The 19140-nt window shown below is 34.4% G+C and overlaps 1 protein-coding gene across 1 annotated transcript in view; it reads right to left on the minus strand.

Annotated features, from left to right (window-relative positions):
* Positions 1–4186: 4186 nt before the first annotated feature.
* Positions 4187–19140, minus strand: part of LOC121379935 (tetraspanin-15-like) — a 52744-nt gene continuing 37790 nt past the window's right edge. Inside the window, exons 4-8 of the mRNA XM_041508625.1 lie at positions 14796–14891; positions 14169–14288; positions 13320–13370; positions 9980–10087; positions 4187–8581 (exon numbers count right to left, since the gene is read on the minus strand). Coding sequence (XP_041364559.1) covers positions 8495–8581; positions 9980–10087; positions 13320–13370; positions 14169–14288; positions 14796–14891 — 462 coding nt within the window. The 3' untranslated portion in view covers positions 4187–8494. The remainder of the gene's footprint in view (positions 8582–9979; positions 10088–13319; positions 13371–14168; positions 14289–14795; positions 14892–19140) is intronic.

Below are 19140 nucleotides of genomic sequence, written 5' to 3' on the forward strand. Positions count from 1 at the left end.
AAAGGCGCCATTTTCTATCAGATTGAAAAGTGACAACACAACAATATGTTAACTGTGAGGAATGTAAGCAAATACATTTTTTTAAATTTACAAAGCAGATATATACGGTATGCTTTAAACAAAATATTTTCTATGCATATATCTCAGCGATTTGTCTAACTTTATTGCTTCATTATTTTGCACAGTAAAATAAGAAATAAAACAAAAAATAAAAATCTTAAACCCGATTTGCTTCACTGGCTACACTTGTCAACTGGTCATAATTAAACAAACAAAAATATTTTTATCCTAATAACTACATGTATTAATAAAATGGTATAAAACATATCCATTTTGGATAAATATTTAACAAAATATGAATGGAGCAGCAATATAGTCCTTTCCATTAAACTAATCTTAAAACTGATAATCTCAAATTCAAATTGCAGTTATTAAATGACTAAACCAATAAGATCGTCACAAAAATAAAGTCAAGCTGATACAACTGATGTAGTTTGAAGTGTATACCTCTTTAAAAATGATTAATAATACTGACAAAGAATGTAAAGTGAATAAATATAACTGTTTTAAAATATATAAATTGCAAAATAGCTCAGATCTGTTTCAGTGCTAATATCAAATGTATGAATGAAAAGAAAATGAACTCGAACACATTAATAGGAATAGATAAAAGTAAAGCAAAATCAAAAAGTTAAAATAGCCAAAAATATAAGTTTAAAAAAAACAAAAACATGATTGACATTCTGGTTATTTCAGGATTTCAAACGGTAGCACATTTCTGGGTTGTCTACTACTTGTCCTTAGGTTTTCAAAATCTTAGCTCTTCCGTTCTGCTCGAATATTCTTCACAAGGGCTTGAATACTTGAAGGGTTCATTTCCAAAATGCAATATACATGTACATCCATTTACGTCATTTTGAGAAAAATATTATATTGCTGCAACAAGACATGACATATATCCTATAATTTACCCATGATATCCATGTCACAAACCCATGTGATAATTTTAGTGTATTAACCCGGTTAATAATGGTATGCAAATTTGCAAGGTCTCTAGGTAATGTGTTGTTGCAGATGGGTCATTTGCTTACAAGCCAACAAGACCTGTCTTCCTAAGCGTAACATTTTCAAAGATTTAGTTAAAATGTGTGATGTCAAACTAATTTGTGCTAATCATGATGATGTCATATTACCGATGGTGGCGACTTTAGTACTGTGATTTACTAAAAATTGAATTAAAATGTTATTTTAGAAGTGTTATAGGATAAATAGAATTCACTACTCATGTTTTTTAATATGTAAAATATCAACTTTGTCTAGTTAATCGGTATTTGTCTCGGCAGAGCCTCGACAAATAGCGAATAAAATAAGATTCGGTTGATATTTTCCATATTAAAAAACACTTGTGACGAATTCTCTATATATCACAAGAAGCACAGCAGTTTCCAGATTCTGTTTAATGGGCATAGATTGTGTTTTGGCAAACTCTGTTGTCGTATTGCTGAGTTGTACTAATATCTGTATATCTTCACGGCTAACGCAACATCTGGAAATTGGTGTATATCATATTTTGAAAATGAACTCTTCACTTATCAATATACTTTTACAGGAGCTTGTTTACACATCGAAAAAAAACAACAAAAACAAAACATTAATGCAAAACAATCTGACAAAACTAAAAAAAAAAAAATGCTTCTCTAATCTTGTTGCATTGTTTCTGAATGATGCTGAGAAGTGTCTAATAGTGCCAGGAATGCAAGTGGCAAACGGTCACAGCATTAACATGATGAGAAAACACCGATACGAAATAACTACAAGAGTTTTTTTAAAGTACAGATCCTAGTTGTTAAGCAGTGCAATATATTTACAGCTTTCTTGTAACTTCTTTTTTCAACCATCAATGTTCACAGATTTAATGTGTTTCTAGTCGTCCTGAAGTTTGAAGTAGTTCAAAATGTACTTTATAAGGATATAATTCCAAACTTTCTGCCATTATAATATGATATAATCTATTCTGATTGGACGTCACTAAAAAACTGAATGTTATCCTGTCATAAACCTCAGAAAATGATGTCATTACGTCAAATGGGACGTCATTACGTCAAATGGGACGTCATTATGTCAAATGGGACGTCATGACGTAAATCGGGTCATGGAAAGGATGTTAAAAACTGAATTGTGTATTTTTAACTAAATACTAGTAAGTTGTATTGTTTGTAATCATACATTTTGCAATATTTCGTAATATTTTGCAAATTTATCAATGAATAAGTCTATACAATTTTATACAATTTGTGAATGTTAAACACTGATAAATTCACAAAAAATGACAAAGAATTTTTATATAACAAAATATTTTCAGCTGTTGCAGCTTTTTACAGTAAAAAAAATAAATTCTTACAGCTTCTTGTTTAAACCATCAATGTTGGCAAACCTAATGCATTTCTGGGTGTCCTGGCTCCATATTCATAAACATACTTGAGTCAAAGTATGATACTTACATTCATACTTTAAGTATGTCAATAAATATCATACACTGACTTAAGTACCTTTATGAATACGGAGCCTGGTGTACCAGCTTAATATGTATTTTATTCGAAACAGAAAATGTACAGTACATATCTTAAAAACAAGGATCAGTAACTTTAATGTAACACTTAAACAGCCTTAGTTAAAAGAAAATAACACACAATCAACACGGACAACAACAACAACAAATATCATTATCAACTCTAAACAAACAAGTAATATGTACATAACTCCCATTATCCAGCTAAAGTAAACTAATAATCAGTTTCTAATGATGATAAAAAATGATTATATTATAGGTTTAAACATGCAGAGGTAGCTTAAGCTGAAGACGGATTAACTGATATTACCAACAAGTGCAGGATTAAAATAACTAATGACAGGGTTTATACACTGTGTCACGAACCAAAGTTCATGACTTTCCATGACATTCCAAGACATTTTCCAGTATCTTTGTTTTAATTTTTAAGGATTTTTTTCTGTAATCATCATTATTATAAAATACAACGTTTTAAAGCGGATAACCTCTCTTCTCTTATTTTAAATAGTAAAAAAAAGAGCTTTATTTTCCTTGACCTTCCAAGACTCGAATAAAAATTCTATGACTTGATGTGTTCATTTCATTATTTTCCAGGATTTTCATGACCTGTTGAAATCCTAAATGATATAGACAACATGATGATAATAAAACATACTATTTTTCATTGCCAAATACTTAAATATAAAAAGACTTGGTAAAGATTAAAAACAGATGACTAAAACATTTTGGTTACATTACTAATTTCAAACTTCAACCAAATTCCACAACTTTCTCCATGTCATTTTTTAAAAGATTTTTCTGCAATCATCAACATAATTAAATAATATTACAATGTACTGATAAAAATTAGTCTTCTTGTATTATTTTAAATGGGAATTTTATTTTTTAATTTTTTTTCATTTATTAGTTCTTTTTAATTTTCTATACTTTTGCATGACCAATCTCAAAATTCCTTGATTTTCAACAATTTCCATGATTCATACAAACCCTGTGAACTTGATCTCACTTTTTCCATCAATCATACTTAGGGAACTGCCTAATCATATTAATTTGTTCATGTGGAACAGGAATACAGTAATGTCAATAATGACATACACACTACACATCTTCATTGTATTCAATCAATAAGCCAATAATTACTGCAAAACTAATTTTAAGAAACATCTCTGTATTGCTATGGCAACCAGTAATCTTCATTCAAGATCTGTGTTTTCTACATCAAGTATTTACCATTACAACAATGTTTTTCTACATCAAGTATTTACAACGACGATAACAACGAAAAGAAGATCCATTGATTAAGGTTATGCTAGCAGATTATTTATGTCAACATAACACCAAACGAACTAATATGAGATTTTTTTTTTTTCCCACATGAATTATTTACTGTCACAACAAACACAATACCTATTTAATAAAGTTATGCCATCAGAATATCTATGTCAATATGACCCCATTTGAAGTACAAAATATTTTTTTCAAATATTTACTATCACACCAAAAATTAGTTAGTACCTATCAAATAAACTAGGCAATACCATCAGAATATGTAATAATTTAACATGACCACATATAAAAGTATATGGGAAACATTACATTCACAACACTGACCACAAGTTGAAAATAGCATTTATTTCGTAAAGTATTAAAAATGTCAAAAGTTCTACTTTTGTACAACAAACAAGTACAACATACCAGAGATGGATATCCAGCTCCTGTTACAAATTATCAACCCCTCTACGCCAACGTCTTCGTTGTTGAGAAGTATCTTAAGAAAATCATAGGTTATAATGTGGAAAACCTTACTGTCATTTAACTTAATCTGAATTTCAAATGACACCTTTATGTTTCAAGTAAATAATACAAACAAGATGAAGCCACTTCTTATTTATCGACATATACATGTATATCATTATGCTCAGTCTGGAAACGTACAAAACATCAGCTACTGTCAGTAAAAAATAATAAAAAATACAACATCTAAAAGCAAAATATATAGCTGCAATAGCAACAAAAATATTTAAATGTTTTATTATGAACTATTATGCAAGTAATGAGTTAAAAACATCAGAAAAACTAGATGTAAAATGGTCATAGGTACATTTAAGTTGGCATTTTTATATAATTGTCAATTTTAACCTCTTTTTTTTCTTTTTACGTGATGCAGGGCTTGTTTAACGATGGGAATCCAGTAATATTCACATAAATAAATGTCACATGAATCCAGTTATGATAGATCCCTGCAAAATCAAGCCTTAAAAACGAATCAAGCATGTAGTCAAATATCCATAATGTTTAGGCAAGCTGTTTCAGAAAAAGTAATTTCCATTTCCAGATAATCATTATAATATTCATCAAATAACAGTAGTCACATAGCTGAGCATATTGTAAAAACTGCAAAAACATTTTGATTCTCATAGTTATACATGTAAGACTGCAAAAACATTTTGATTCTCATAGTTATACATGTAAAACTACAAAAACATTTTGATTCTCGTGGTTATAGATGTAAAACTGCAAGAATCCAATGGATTTAGGTAATATTTAAGGGAAAATGGTGCCTGCAATACCATCAGACTTGAATTGTAAATAACATACACCACAGTATTTATAACTATGACCATAACACTCTAATCTTTCAAGTGAATAATACAAACAAAAATATAAAACAAACACAACAACCAAACAAGTGTACAGTTTACAATACAGATAAAGAAAACAAGTGTACAGTTTACAATACATACAGCTAAAGAAAACTAGTCATACATTTTCACTCAATGTTGGAAGTCAGTCACCCAGTCGAATAGCTTTTAAACAATCCAGAAACATTTTTTGTAAAAATTAATGTTAAATAAAACTCTGTTAACGGACTTAATGGAAACCAAATATTGCATTTGTGCCTTAGCGTAGATGAAAATAACTTTTTTTCCCTTCCATTGATTCCATGCAGATAAATAACAAAGAGTTCAGAAATTAGTAAAGAAAACATACATATGTCCAGTTTTCCGTAACTAAATACACAACACAATACAAATTTTAAACCATGGTGATAAAGCATGCACCATAAATATAATTAATAAACTCAAAAGCACCATTGCTTATTACTAGCAAAAATGTGTATGCGTAATCATACATAGTCATGAACTAAGATTTAAATATTACATACATATGTAGTTGTGAGCTCAGATTTAAATATTACACAGTAATGAGCCAAGCTTTGATATTACTCATGATCTACAATTGAACCATTTCTGTGATAGGTCATATGGGAACAACAATCCTGCTCCTCCTTTCACCTCAACCTACCATAACTGTTGTTATACTGCCATTAAAAAACTACAAAACTAACAAAAAATTAAAATGGCAAGATGAAACTAAAGATCATTCCAATTAATCAAGAGTTGTTCTCTTTCTAAAGTCATCCCACTTAAGGATATGTTATTTTTAACCCAAACTTGTATTACATCAAACATTAATTGACAAAATGAGCATTGACACCAATCAGCTTTCTAAAATGTGGAGTGGGAGACATAGATGTTACTTTTTTTTTTTGGTACATTATAGTTGTTTTGCACAGTGGCATAGTGTGGGTTGCCAGCGTCCGGGGCAAGGCAAGTATTGTGCCCTCTAACCAGTGGACTGTTAGTACTCCCCGAGTCCCTTCCACCAGTCCAGAATTTTGTACCCAGGGCAACCGACCCAGTAGCCCCGCCCACGCTATGCCACTGGTTTTGCAAGCTGGAGTCGTGCGAATTAATTTTTAAACACAAAATGAAAACAGACAACACAGCATGTACATGTCTACCTTCAGACTGTATTCTTCATTAAATAATACAGGTTTTTTGCAAAAAATACTGTGCCATTGCCAATGTCAATAATGCATTATTCGATAACAAAGAATGAAGACATATCATAACCAAACTTTTCTATTAACAGGACAACTTTCGACTGATTGAGGATGAATTTTCATGGGCAAGGGATAAAAAACCAATAATTCTGAGGCTTAACTTCCAGGTAAAATTTTAAATGTGATGTCAAAAATAGGCTTATCAAGCACAACAGAAAAGGGAGCAAGAACTATTATGTCTAGTAATGACAGTAAAACCCCCAAAGAATAAAAAAGGTCCGAGGGCCAGCTTCCAGGTAAACTTTTAAAAGTGTGATGGAATCGTTCAAAACACTGACTATGTCTCAGACTCTGTTTTCAGTAACTGTAAACAAGCACTGAAAGATGTCAAGCACCATCTTGTTAGCAGGGACTTTATTGTCATTCAATTAGTCGTAACTCTAACTGGCAAGAAAGAAAAAAATATGGAGCTGCATGGCAGCCTGGATTATGTCATTAAAGTGTAACTGGCAGGAAATAAAGGATCTGAGAATGCATTCACCGAAAGTGATCACTGCTAATGTTTGCAAACAAATGGATTGGTTCCAAAAGTGATCTTTCAGTTTAACATGATGAGCAAAAACTAGTCTATAAATAAGCATCTTTCAACTCTGTCCAGTTGAACTTGACCCAGATTTCTAAATCTAAACAGCCTATAAACACACCAGTTTCCACACTGTTTTTTATCAGCAGGTTTATGACCTATGTACAGCACCATCTCGAAAACTGGGACTATTATTATGTCATTAATTAGTTCTAGTTGTGATAGTGATAGTGATTACAGACAGACAACAAAGATTGAGGTATGGTACCAGCAGCACCTATTACGTCTAGTGATAGTCACAGGCAAGAAATAAAGAATACAAGGTACCGAGGCCCAGCTTCTGAGTAAAATTTAAAGTCACGACATCATCCTTTTAATCTGTTTGGACAAGATCTTCTGCAATGGGTGTTAAGCATCATTTTGGAAGCAGTGAGTAAAACAGTCCTTAGTGAGATTTAATGATTTTAAAGATAGGCAAGACATGTTGACTAGCTGGTTAGGGTGTTATGTAGTCTAAGCCTTGTAGTTTTCTACAACATGCCGACTAGCTGGTGAGATTGTTGTGCAGTTATCCAAGCCTTATAGTTATCATGTAATGTCCTCGGTGAGTTCTAGTGATTGAAAAGACAGGTAAGACAACATGTCGACTAGCTAATGATAGTGTTGTGTAGTTATCTAAGCCTTATAGTTATCGAAACCGTGTAGTTATCTAAGCCTTGTTATCTAAGCCGTATAGTTATCACGTGAGTAAAGATGGTAAAGACAGGCAAGACAGCATGTTGACTAGCTGGTGAGGGTATTCTGCAGTCTAAGCCTTGTACTTATCTAAGCCTTGTAGTTATCTAAGCCTTGTTATGGAAGCCTTAACCAGCTGGTGAGTGTGTTGTGTAGTTATCTAAGCAATGTAGTTATCATGTAATGTTCTCAGCGAGTTCTAGTAATAGTAAAGATAGGCAAGACAACATGTTGACTAGCTGGTAAGGGTGTTCTGTAGTCCAAGCCGTGTAGTTATCATGTAATGTTCTCAGTGAGTTCTAGTGATAGTAAAGATAGGCAAAACAACATGTTGACTAGCTGGTGAGGGTGTTCTGTAGTCCAAGCTGTGTAGTTATCATGTAATGTTCTCAGCGAGTTCTAGTGATAGTAAAGATAGGCAAGACAACATGTTGACTAGCTGGTGAGGGTATTCTGTAGACCAAGCTGTGTAGTTATCATGTAATGTTCTCGAGTTCTAAGTGATGGTAAAGACAGACAAGACAACATGTTGAGAGCATTCTATAGTCTACGTCTTGTTATCTAAGCCTTATAGTTATCACATAATGTTCTCAGCGAGTTCTAGAGATAGCAAAGACAGGCAAGACAGCATGTTGACTAGCTGGTGAGATTGTGTAGTTATCTAAGCCTCGAAGTTATCATATAACTCAGTAAGTTCTAGTTATGGTAAAGACAGACAAGACATCATGTTGTCTAGCTGGTGAGAGTGTTGTGTAGTTATCTAAGCCTTGTAGTTATCCACTCTGTACCACACTCGCATGTTCTGCACATGGCGAATGAAATAGTAAGCCAACAGGAATCCAAAAATCTGAAAGAAAGACAAAATTGTTTAGATATAACGGTGGCAAGTTACAAAATTTATGACAAAGAGTGCATTAATATATACACATTACCATGTTTTTATAACAAACATAAAGCAATAGTGTATTATCTTACTGTGCTCTTGTAACGAACATAAAGCAATAGTGTATTATCTTACTGTGCTCTTGTAACGAACATAAAGCAATAGTGTATTATCTTACTGTGCTCTTGTAACGAACATAAAGCAATAGTGTATTATCTTACTGTGCTCTTGTAACGAACATAAAGCAATAGTGTATTATCTTACTGTGCTCTTGTAACGAACATAAAGCAATAGTGTATTATCTTACTTTGCTCTTGTAACAAACATAAAGCAATAGTGTATTATCTTACTTTGCTCTTGTAACGAACATAAAGCAATAGTGTATTATCTTACTGTGCTATTGTAACGAACATAAAGCAATAGTGTATTATCTTACTTTGCTCTTGGTAACAAACATAAAGCAATAGTGTAGTAGCCTAATGAGGGAAAGTGAATATCAACACATATCAGTATATTTACAACTACAGCTATTTGGTGAGTTACATGCTTATTGAGACACATGGTCTACAGGAAGGAAGGAAGGAAATGTTTTATTTAACGACGCACGGTTATATGGCATCAGACATAAGGTTAAGAACCACAGATATTGATAGAAGAAACCTGCTATCGCTACTTCATAGGCTACTCTTTTCGATTAGCAGCAAGGGATCTTTTATATGCACCATCCCACAGACAGAATAGCACATACCACGGCCTTTGTTACACCAGTCGTGGTGCACTGGCTGGAGCGAGAAATAGCTCAATGGGCCCACTGACTGGGATCGATACTAAACTGACTGTGCATCAAACGAGTGCTTTACCACTGGGCTATGTCTCACCCCCATGGTCTACAGAGTGAGAAAGGAAACCAACAGCTGCCAAACAGCCCACTCTTACCGACAAGCAGCAGGAATTTTTATAGGGTCTTTTTTTTAGAAAGAACAGCACATACCACAGTTTTGTTATATACAAGGTGTGAGACACTGACTGATACTTTAATGAATGTTTTTTTTTTTTTAATAACACTGAAGTATATTGAGAAGAAACCAACCAGCTACTATCACATTTATCATAGGAAAGGAATGTATAAATGGATAAAATAATTACAGTGAAATCTGTCTAAACCGAATCATGCCGGTGACCTAATATGTATCTGATCTAGACAGGAACTAGTGTTTAGACAGTCACAAGGTAGAATTTAGAAAATTTTAATCATAAAACTTGTCCGGTTTTGACAGGATTCCGGTTTGTTCAGGGTCCGGTTTAGACAGATTTCACTGTATTTATGTTTTCGTTTATTTTGTTCTGTTTTAAACAGTATACCTGAGGGATGGAGAAGCCCAGCGCTGTAGCTCCCACACAGTCAAGGTGTTCAGCCAGGTAGCGGACAAATGCATCAGTGCATCCCTCGGTGTTGATAACAGTGTACACCTGTAACACAGATTACAGACATACTAGTGTACACCAGTAACACAAATTACAGTTCTAGAAAACCAGACACTGAACCATGGCTTTGTTCACATACTAGTGTACACCTGTAACACAGATTACAGAACTTCTAGAAAACCACACACTGAACCATGGGTTTGTTCACATACTAGTGTACACCTGTAACACAGATTACAGAACTTCTAGAAAACCACACACTGAACCATGGGTTTGTTCACATACTAGTGTACACCTGTAACACAGATTACAGAACTTCTAGAAAACCTGACACTGAACCATGGGTTTGTTCACATACTAGTGGTCACCTGTAACACAGATTACAGAACTTCTAGAAAACCAGACACTGAACCATGGGTTTGTTCACATACTAGTGGTCACCTGTAACAGATTACAGAACTTCTAGAAAACCAGACACTGAACCATGGGTTTGTTCACATACTAGTGTACACCTGTAACACAGATTACAGAACTTCTAGAAAACCAGACACCGAACCATGGGTTTGTTCACATACTAGTGGTCACCTGAAACACAGATTACTGTTCTAGAAAACCAGTCACTGAACCATGGGTTTGTTCACAAACTAGTGGTCACCTGAAACACAGATTACAGAACTTCTAGAAAACCACACACTGAACCATGGGTTTGTTCACATACTAGTATACACCTGTAACACAGATTACAGAACTTCTAGAAAACCAGTCACCGAACCATGGGTTTGTTCACATACTAGTGGTCACCTGAAACACAGATTACTGTTCTAGAAAACCAGACACCGAACCATGGGTTTGTTCACAAACTAGTGGTCACCTGTAACACAGATTACTGTTCTAGAAAACCAGTCACTGAACCATGGGTTTGTTCACAAACTAGTGGTCACCTGAAACACAGATTAGAGAACTTCTAGAAAACCACACACTGAACCATGGGCTTGTTCACATACTAGTATACACCTGTAACACAGATTACAGAACTTCTAGAAAACCAGACACTGAACCATGGGTTTGTTCACATACTAGTGGTCACCTGTAACACAGATTACTGTTCTAGAAAACCAGTCACTGAACCATGGGTTTGTTCACAAACTAGTGGTCACCTGAAACACAGATTAGAGAACTTCTAGAAAACCACACACTGAACCATGGGTTTGTTCACATACTAGTGTACACCTGTAACACAGACTACAGAACTTCTAGAAAACCTGACACTGAACCATGGGTTTGTTCACATACTAGTGGTCACCTGTAACACAGATTACAGAACTTCTAGAAAACCAGACACCGAACCAGACACCGAACCATGGGTTTGTTCACATACTAGCATACACCTGTAACACAGATTACAGTTCTAGAAAACCTGACACTGAACCATGGGTTTGTTCACATACTAGTGTACACCTGTAACACAGATTACTGAACTTCTAAAAAACCAGTCACTGAACCATGGGTTTGTTCACATACTAGTGTACACCTGTAACACAGATTACAGAACTTCTAGAAAACCTGACACTGAACCATGGGTTTGTTCACATACTAGTGTTCACCTGTAACACAGATTACAGAACTTCTAGAAAACCAGACACTGAACCATGGGTTTGTTCACATACTAGTGTACACCTGTAACACAGATTACAGAACTTCTAGAAAACCAGACACCGAACCATGGGTTTGTTCACATACTAGTGGTCACCTGAAACACAGATTACTGTTCTAGAAAACCAGTCACTGAACCATGAGTTTGTTCACATACTAGTGTACACCTGTAACACAGATTACAGAACTTCTAGAAAACCTGACACTGAACCATGGGTTTGTTCACATACTAGTGGTCACCTGTAACACAGATTACAGAACTTCTAGAAAACCTGACACTGAACCATGGGTTTGTTCACATACTAGTATACACCTGAAACACAGATTACTGTTCTAAAAAACCAGTCACTGAACCATGGATTTGTTCACATACTAGTGTGCACCTGAAACACAGATTACAGAACTTCTAGAAAACCAGATACTGAACCATGGGTTTGTTCACATACTAGTATACACCTGAAACACAGATTACTGTTCTAAAAAACCAGTCACTGAACCATGGATTTGTTCACATACTAGTGTGCACCTGAAACACAGATTACAGAACTTCTAGAAAACCAGATACTGAACCATGGGTTTGTTCACATACTAGTATACACCTGAAACACAGATTACTGTTCTAAAAAACCAGACACCGAACCATGGGTTTGTTCACATACTAGTGTACACCTGAAACACAGATTACTGTTCTAGAAAACCAGTCACTGAACCATGGGTTTGTTCACATACTAGTGTACACCTAAAACACAGATTACAGAACTTCTAGAAAACCAGTCAGTGAACCATGGGTTTGTTCACATACTAGTGTACACTTGACACAGATTACAGAACTTCTAGAAAACCAGTCAGTGAACCATGGGTTTGTTCACATACTAGTGTACACCTGACACAGATTACAGAACTTCTAGAAAACTAGACACTGAACCATGGGTTTGTTCACATACTAGTAAGTCCTTGGTGTTAGACAAATGTTCAAGAGAAAGAAGAAAATCTCGATATGACTGTGTGAAGAGAACAATTTTAAGATAGTCACACTACAAGGGAAGGTGTCAAAAATCTAACTCTAATTCAATCTGCATATACCGAGAAATTTGACTAAGTCAATTTGCAACAATAAAACCAGCATTAATGTCAAATACAACATAGTTATCCTCTAAATATGTTCTCATAGTGTGGACTGTAATTTATAAAAGAGAGTCCACTCCACAAAATTAATTAAGTGCCAGTTGACCGTTTGGTTAGTTTCTGCTAGTATTATAACATGTTAGCAAGCTTCAATCACAGATGATGTTTAAATGTTGTTTGATTAAATTTAGACAATGTTAACAATGTGACAGTGTTAACAATAAACAAAAATGCAAGCTTTGTATGCCTTGTAAAATAAAAGAACAAATAATTTTTGTACCATAAAAAAATGTCTAAAATACCTACCTGTATGGTAGTTCATTAAATTTGCTGAGAATGTAAAAAAAAATTTAATCTCACTCTACCTGTTAGATGAAATTGTATCAAGATTATTTAATCTGTCAGACAAAAGTGAATTAAAAAAAAAAAAGTCATTAAAAATTTAAACTGATGGATTAAAGTGAATCAATTTTATGTAATTTATAATGCAATTACTCACCGAGGCATTTCCGATAATACCAAAACCACAGCTTTCAGAAAAATCTGCACCCTGCAAGTACATCAACAACACATTCATGAAACACAATAAGCTTTTACTGTCACTCAACATGTTTTATCAAATACAAATAAGTTTTTTTTTACTATAACAAGATTGTTTTGGTTCAGATTAGCAACGTGTGGTATGGACTTTCCCACAGGCAGGACAACACATAAAAGAGTCATTGATAAGCCTATACAAACTGTATAACACTCACTGGAAAGGAAATAACTCCCAAAAATTTTAATGTGAGAAATGGATCATCGAATAGTTTGTACTTGAGGTGGGTGAGTTCGAAAGCTTATTCTTGATTAGAGAGAAGAAGAAAAAATGTTTTATTTAACGACACACTCAACACATTTCATTGACGGTTATATGGCATTGGACATATGGTTAAGGACCACACAGATATTGAGGGAGGAAACCTGCTGTCGCCACTTCATGAGCTACTCTTTCCGATTAGCAGCAAGGGATTTTTTATATGCACCATCCCATTGACAGGATAGCACATACCACGGCCTTTGATGTACCAGTCGTGGTGCACTGGCTGGAGCGAGAAATGATTAGTTAGTTAACAGAACATTAACTGATCATGAGATTTTGTCTTTCTTAAGCTTCGGCATTAACCTGATTGTCATATGACCTTTGTAGTGGATGGTTACAGCCACATACAATTGTATTTTCACCTATTACTTTTTTTTCTTTTTTTTTGACATCACTGATCTATGTAAAATTTAAGTGAAGATATTAAAATGAATGATCAGATGATATATAAAAATAACGTAAGAGAGTTTTGAGAGTGAAGATGACCTTGGTACGCTTGCAGCACGACTGCGGGACACCACACGCCTGAGGTTTGTCCGACACGCATGAGAAGTCTGCGTTCTTCGTGCTGTAGTCTTCGTATGTCTCGAACCCACAACACTTGAACTACAACAGAAATACAACACACTCAATTCAAAAACGATTTGTCTATCTACAACACAAACTAATTCCTGTAAGTTGAGATTCCTGCAATAAAAGAAAGCCAAATAGAATTTGAAGTTCAGTCTTATCACATTTGAAAAACTCAGAGGAAAAAAATCCACTCCAAAATGTACTCATGAGAGTGATCGGGGAATGATTTTCAAAGTTGTGAATATTGATACTGTAAATTTCAACGTTTGTTATTATTCAAAAGAGGAACGATTGTTTTATATATTATTCTGGCTATGAATAAACAGTATGAAAACACACATATTTACTCATGAAAGTGTTCGGGGGAGTGATTTTTAAAGTTGCAAATATTGATACTGTAAATTGCAATGTTTGTTATTATCCAAACGTGGAACAATTGTTTTATATATATACTGGCTATGGATAGAGAGTATAAAAGCACACCATTTTTTTTTAAACAATACATTAATTAGTTATGTAATGTTTAGAAAAGGGACATACTTGTCTCTGTATGTAGTCCATTGCCGTCTTTACTCCCGAACTCTCCGTGTACCCCTCAACACCAAACATCAGTTCACGACTCAAGATTTCAGGAACCTACAACATAAAAATATCACAATGTGTTCCTGGACCACAGAAATCTTTAAATATAACACTTTTTCCTGGACCACAGAAATCTATAAATATAATACAATGTGTTCCTGGACCACAGGAATCTATAAACATAACACAATGTGTTCCTGGACCACAGGAATCTATAAACAAAACACAATGTGTTCCTGGACCACAGAAATCTATAAACATAACACAATGTGTTCCTGGGCCACAGAAATCTATAAACATAACACAATGTGTTCCTGGACCACAGAAATCTATAAATATAGTACAATGTGTTCCTGGACCACAGAAATCTATAAACATAATACAATGTGTTTTTGGACCACAGAAATCTATATAAATAACACAATGTGAAATGTCTTCCTGGCACACAAAAATCTAACCTTTTCGTACCCAACAGAAAATAGTGTTTTGTAACTTGCCAGGTTATTCATGAACAGGACAAAAAAAGGTTCACAAGATTACACAATCATTCTTTATTACTTGTTTTACAGATCGAATAAGCATAAAAAGCATAAAAGTGCAATAAAAAATAATGCATAACTTTTAGTGGCAATTGGCCTACCACTAATACTGCATAATAAGAAAGAAAACAATCAAAGCCAATCCAATTTCAATAAATGTCTATAACTGACAATCCATCAATCCATATTTTAATAAATGTCTGTAACTGCCAACTCATCAGTCATCCATGCTTCACAAAATTGTCAGGACAGAATATTGCTTGCAGTCATTCAATACAAAGGGAATGCAGAACATACTTTTCTTCGCAACAATTTCTCATATTTTGACACTAGGCTCTCACTAAAGATGTTCCAAATACAATATTTTGGTTTTTCAGCTTTAGAGAGGGAGAGGGGAGATGAAGAGTTCAAAGAGAAAGTGTGTGTTGCAGGTAAAAAATACTGGAAAGAAGGACTTGCTAAGTACAAGCAGTTACACTTGATAATAATCTGGCTCATTAGGGGTGCAGGTTTAATTCGTAAGTCTCAACTCAAGGCCTTAACAAAGTCTCATCTATACCAGTAGCATCTACAAGGCTTGACGTCAGTGGACCCATTGGGCTACTTCTCGTTCCAACCAGTTCTCCACAACTGGTATAACAAAGGCTGTGGTATGTACTATCATGTCTGTGGGATGGTGCATATAAAAGATCCCTTGCTGCTAATCGAAAAGAGTAGCCCATGAAGTGGCGACAGCGGATTTCCTCTCTCAATATTTGTGTGGTCCTTAACCATATGTCGGACGTCATATAACTGTAAATAAAATGTGTTGAGTGCATCGTTAAATAAAACATTTCATTCCCTCTTTCTACAAGGCTTGAAATTCATTTTTGTGGAGTGGGAAGCAATCTTTCTTTTTGAAATTTTAATTAAGAAGAAAATGTTACAAGTTGACAAGCAGTTCTAAAAAGTAGTCTGGAAACTTATTATTAAAACAAATGATACGACTTTTTTTCTACAGCAATGCGGAACATTTAACAAAAATGTGGATAAAATCTTATGATTCATATATTATCATACCTGAAAATTTGGAAAAATATTTGTTTTTTGTTTTATGATACCACTACAGCACACTGATTTATTAATCACTGGCTATTGGATGTCAAACATTTGGTAATTTTGACAAATAGTCTTAGAGAGGAAACCCGGTACCTTCAATGTTTCTGCCAGCAGGGTAAAAGGTTAAAATTACATACCCAAAAATAATTCTAGGGTAAAATTACGTACCCAAAATAAATCCTTTTTTTGGGGGGGGGGGGGGGGGGGGGAGGGCACCATACAGTCCATATCAGTCTCACACTTTGGGGTTTTAAGTTTTCAACAAAGACTTGGAGAAAAACTATGTCCTTTGTTGAAACAACACATTCTCTTGAACAAAAATAGAAAGTGAAAAGAAGTCTCATCTACGGTAAGCAATTCAGTCGTGTACAAAACTAAACACTTTCTAAAATTTAAGAAATATGGGACTGTTCATGGGTGTGGGTGATGTGTGTGTGTGTCAAAGCATTGCCATGGAATTCAGTCAAACCTAGCATTAACACTAATAGATAGGATCACGTCACCAATTCCAAATTCTAAATATTACTAAGGGTGATGAATATTTCTGAAGTGTTGGAAAGTTTTTCTGTAGACGTCCCTTCAAATTGGTTTGGAGAAATTCAGTCCGAGTCATAATTTTCACATAAATTTTGGACGACAAACTGAAATCCGTGAGTTAATCATTGGAACGAAACTGTGCCAAAACGGCTCAAAGTGTAAACATTAGACAAAACGGAACCTAGCGTTGACTGAAATGGCACCAAAATTTATGGCAAAAATGGAAACACATTTTTTTTTTGTCTGCCCCCCACCCCCCAAAAAAAAAAATCAAATATTTTTTTATTTATGTTTTTTTAAATGTTTATAATTATGCTTTTGTCTTCCTGGAGTGCTTAATACATTATCGGTAGTAATTTCATTACATGAATCCATAATTAAGTACGAGTAGCACTTGCTGTAGGTTACGTAAGATCAACTTTCTATATTTCTGAAAAATATTGTATTAATGTATTTAATTTATACATTCGTGTGCCTACAAATTTGCTACCATTTGTTTATATGTGAAATGCATTTTATCTTGATCGGCAAGTTTTTTTTTAAGTTCATAAAAAGAAGAAATAAAATAAAACTAATGACACAAATACAATGTATTGACGTTGTAAACCTTTTTATTGTTACTTTCATGATGTTAATAGGTTATCAGACATCTAAATAAAAAGTTTACGTGCCATGAATGGGAGGGGTTGAATATAACACGCAAAAAGCGTATGGGAGAGACATATTCTATCAAAATGTACCAGTGTAACTGGTCCGGGTTAGGGTAAATAAAAAAATAAAAATGAAGTTTGTTTAAAACGTTAAATAATTGTATTTCAGTGTATACCTGCACATGAAAGGGCAGGATGGGTAGTTATGAATGGTTCCTGTTTATTATATGCAATAATAAGAATATGTTTAAAATGTAGGCTACCGTTTTAACCATACTGAGCCAATACTTTGAGGTACGTTTTTGCCAAATTGGTTCTGTTTTCGCCAACGAAAATGGTTCGGTTTTTGTAGTGGTTCCATTTTAACCTGATCCTATTGGCTAAATTTCAGCCTACCGTTTGTGGCTTATGTTTGCTAAACTTTGGTGGGTTTTCGAGAACTGTCAAAATAGTTTGGGAAAGTTTCCATCATTCGTTGTCGCTGAACGCAGTCTAATTCATGACTATTCGGACAATTAATTAAAAAATATGAAGGCAAGTTTACAAATTTCTTGCGGACTGTTACATTCGTCATTCATTATCCTACGAAACACGGAAAATATCACCATGAGCTGGCCCAACTTTCAGACTCCAAATGCCAGGAAATCGCTTCTCCGGACATCTACAAATCCATTTTTTTCGGGGGGAGGGCTTCGCCTGCCAGCTCCGCAATCGCAAACTCATAAGTACATATTCAATTTGATTTTTCTGGCGGAAACCCTGACCTTGTTTCCATTGTTAGCAAGGGGTCTTTTATATGCACTATCCCAAAGACAGGATAAAACATACCAGTCTTTGATATACCAGTTGTGGTGGCATCCAATAGTCGATGATTAATAAATCAATGTGCTCTAGTGGTGTTATTAAACAAAACCCACTTTAATTTTAACTTTAAAGTTTCATAAGCATAGACCTTGCTAAAAAAAAAACCCACCCAAAAACCCACCATTTATTTGGCAATATGTCTCACTATATGAATGCTACTTACAATGTATCTGTTTAGCTAATTCTATATATTTGTTCAAGATATATTGGCAAAGGATCCTAAAACCAAAAGCGACTTAATAATAGTAAGAATGAACTATTTTACCCTTCACTGCTAAATGTATTTTTGTTCAAAAATCAAATTTACAACAAACTGGGGTTTTATTTTTAAAATCCTCATCTAAAATTGATTACAAATGTGACATTTCTTTAATTCAATAAAAATCTACAGCTGAAGTGTAAACTCTTTTTTGACAGAAAAAAAATCTATATTTGGGTAACTGCAAACACTAGACGCAACTTGGGACTGGTGTGGGTAAACAAAGGACTGTTATATTCTTTGAGAAGACCTCAATGTTTTGGAGGCCGTGTTAACATCACCAATCCACTGACAAACAAAGAAAGCAGGAAGAAGGCCTGTTGCAGACGCGAACAAGATTTCTGAAGTGTGAACAC

This window comes from Gigantopelta aegis, chromosome 8 (assembly GCF_016097555.1).
Source record: "Gigantopelta aegis isolate Gae_Host chromosome 8, Gae_host_genome, whole genome shotgun sequence".
Classification (NCBI taxonomy): Eukaryota; Metazoa; Mollusca; class Gastropoda; order Neomphalida; family Peltospiridae; genus Gigantopelta; species Gigantopelta aegis.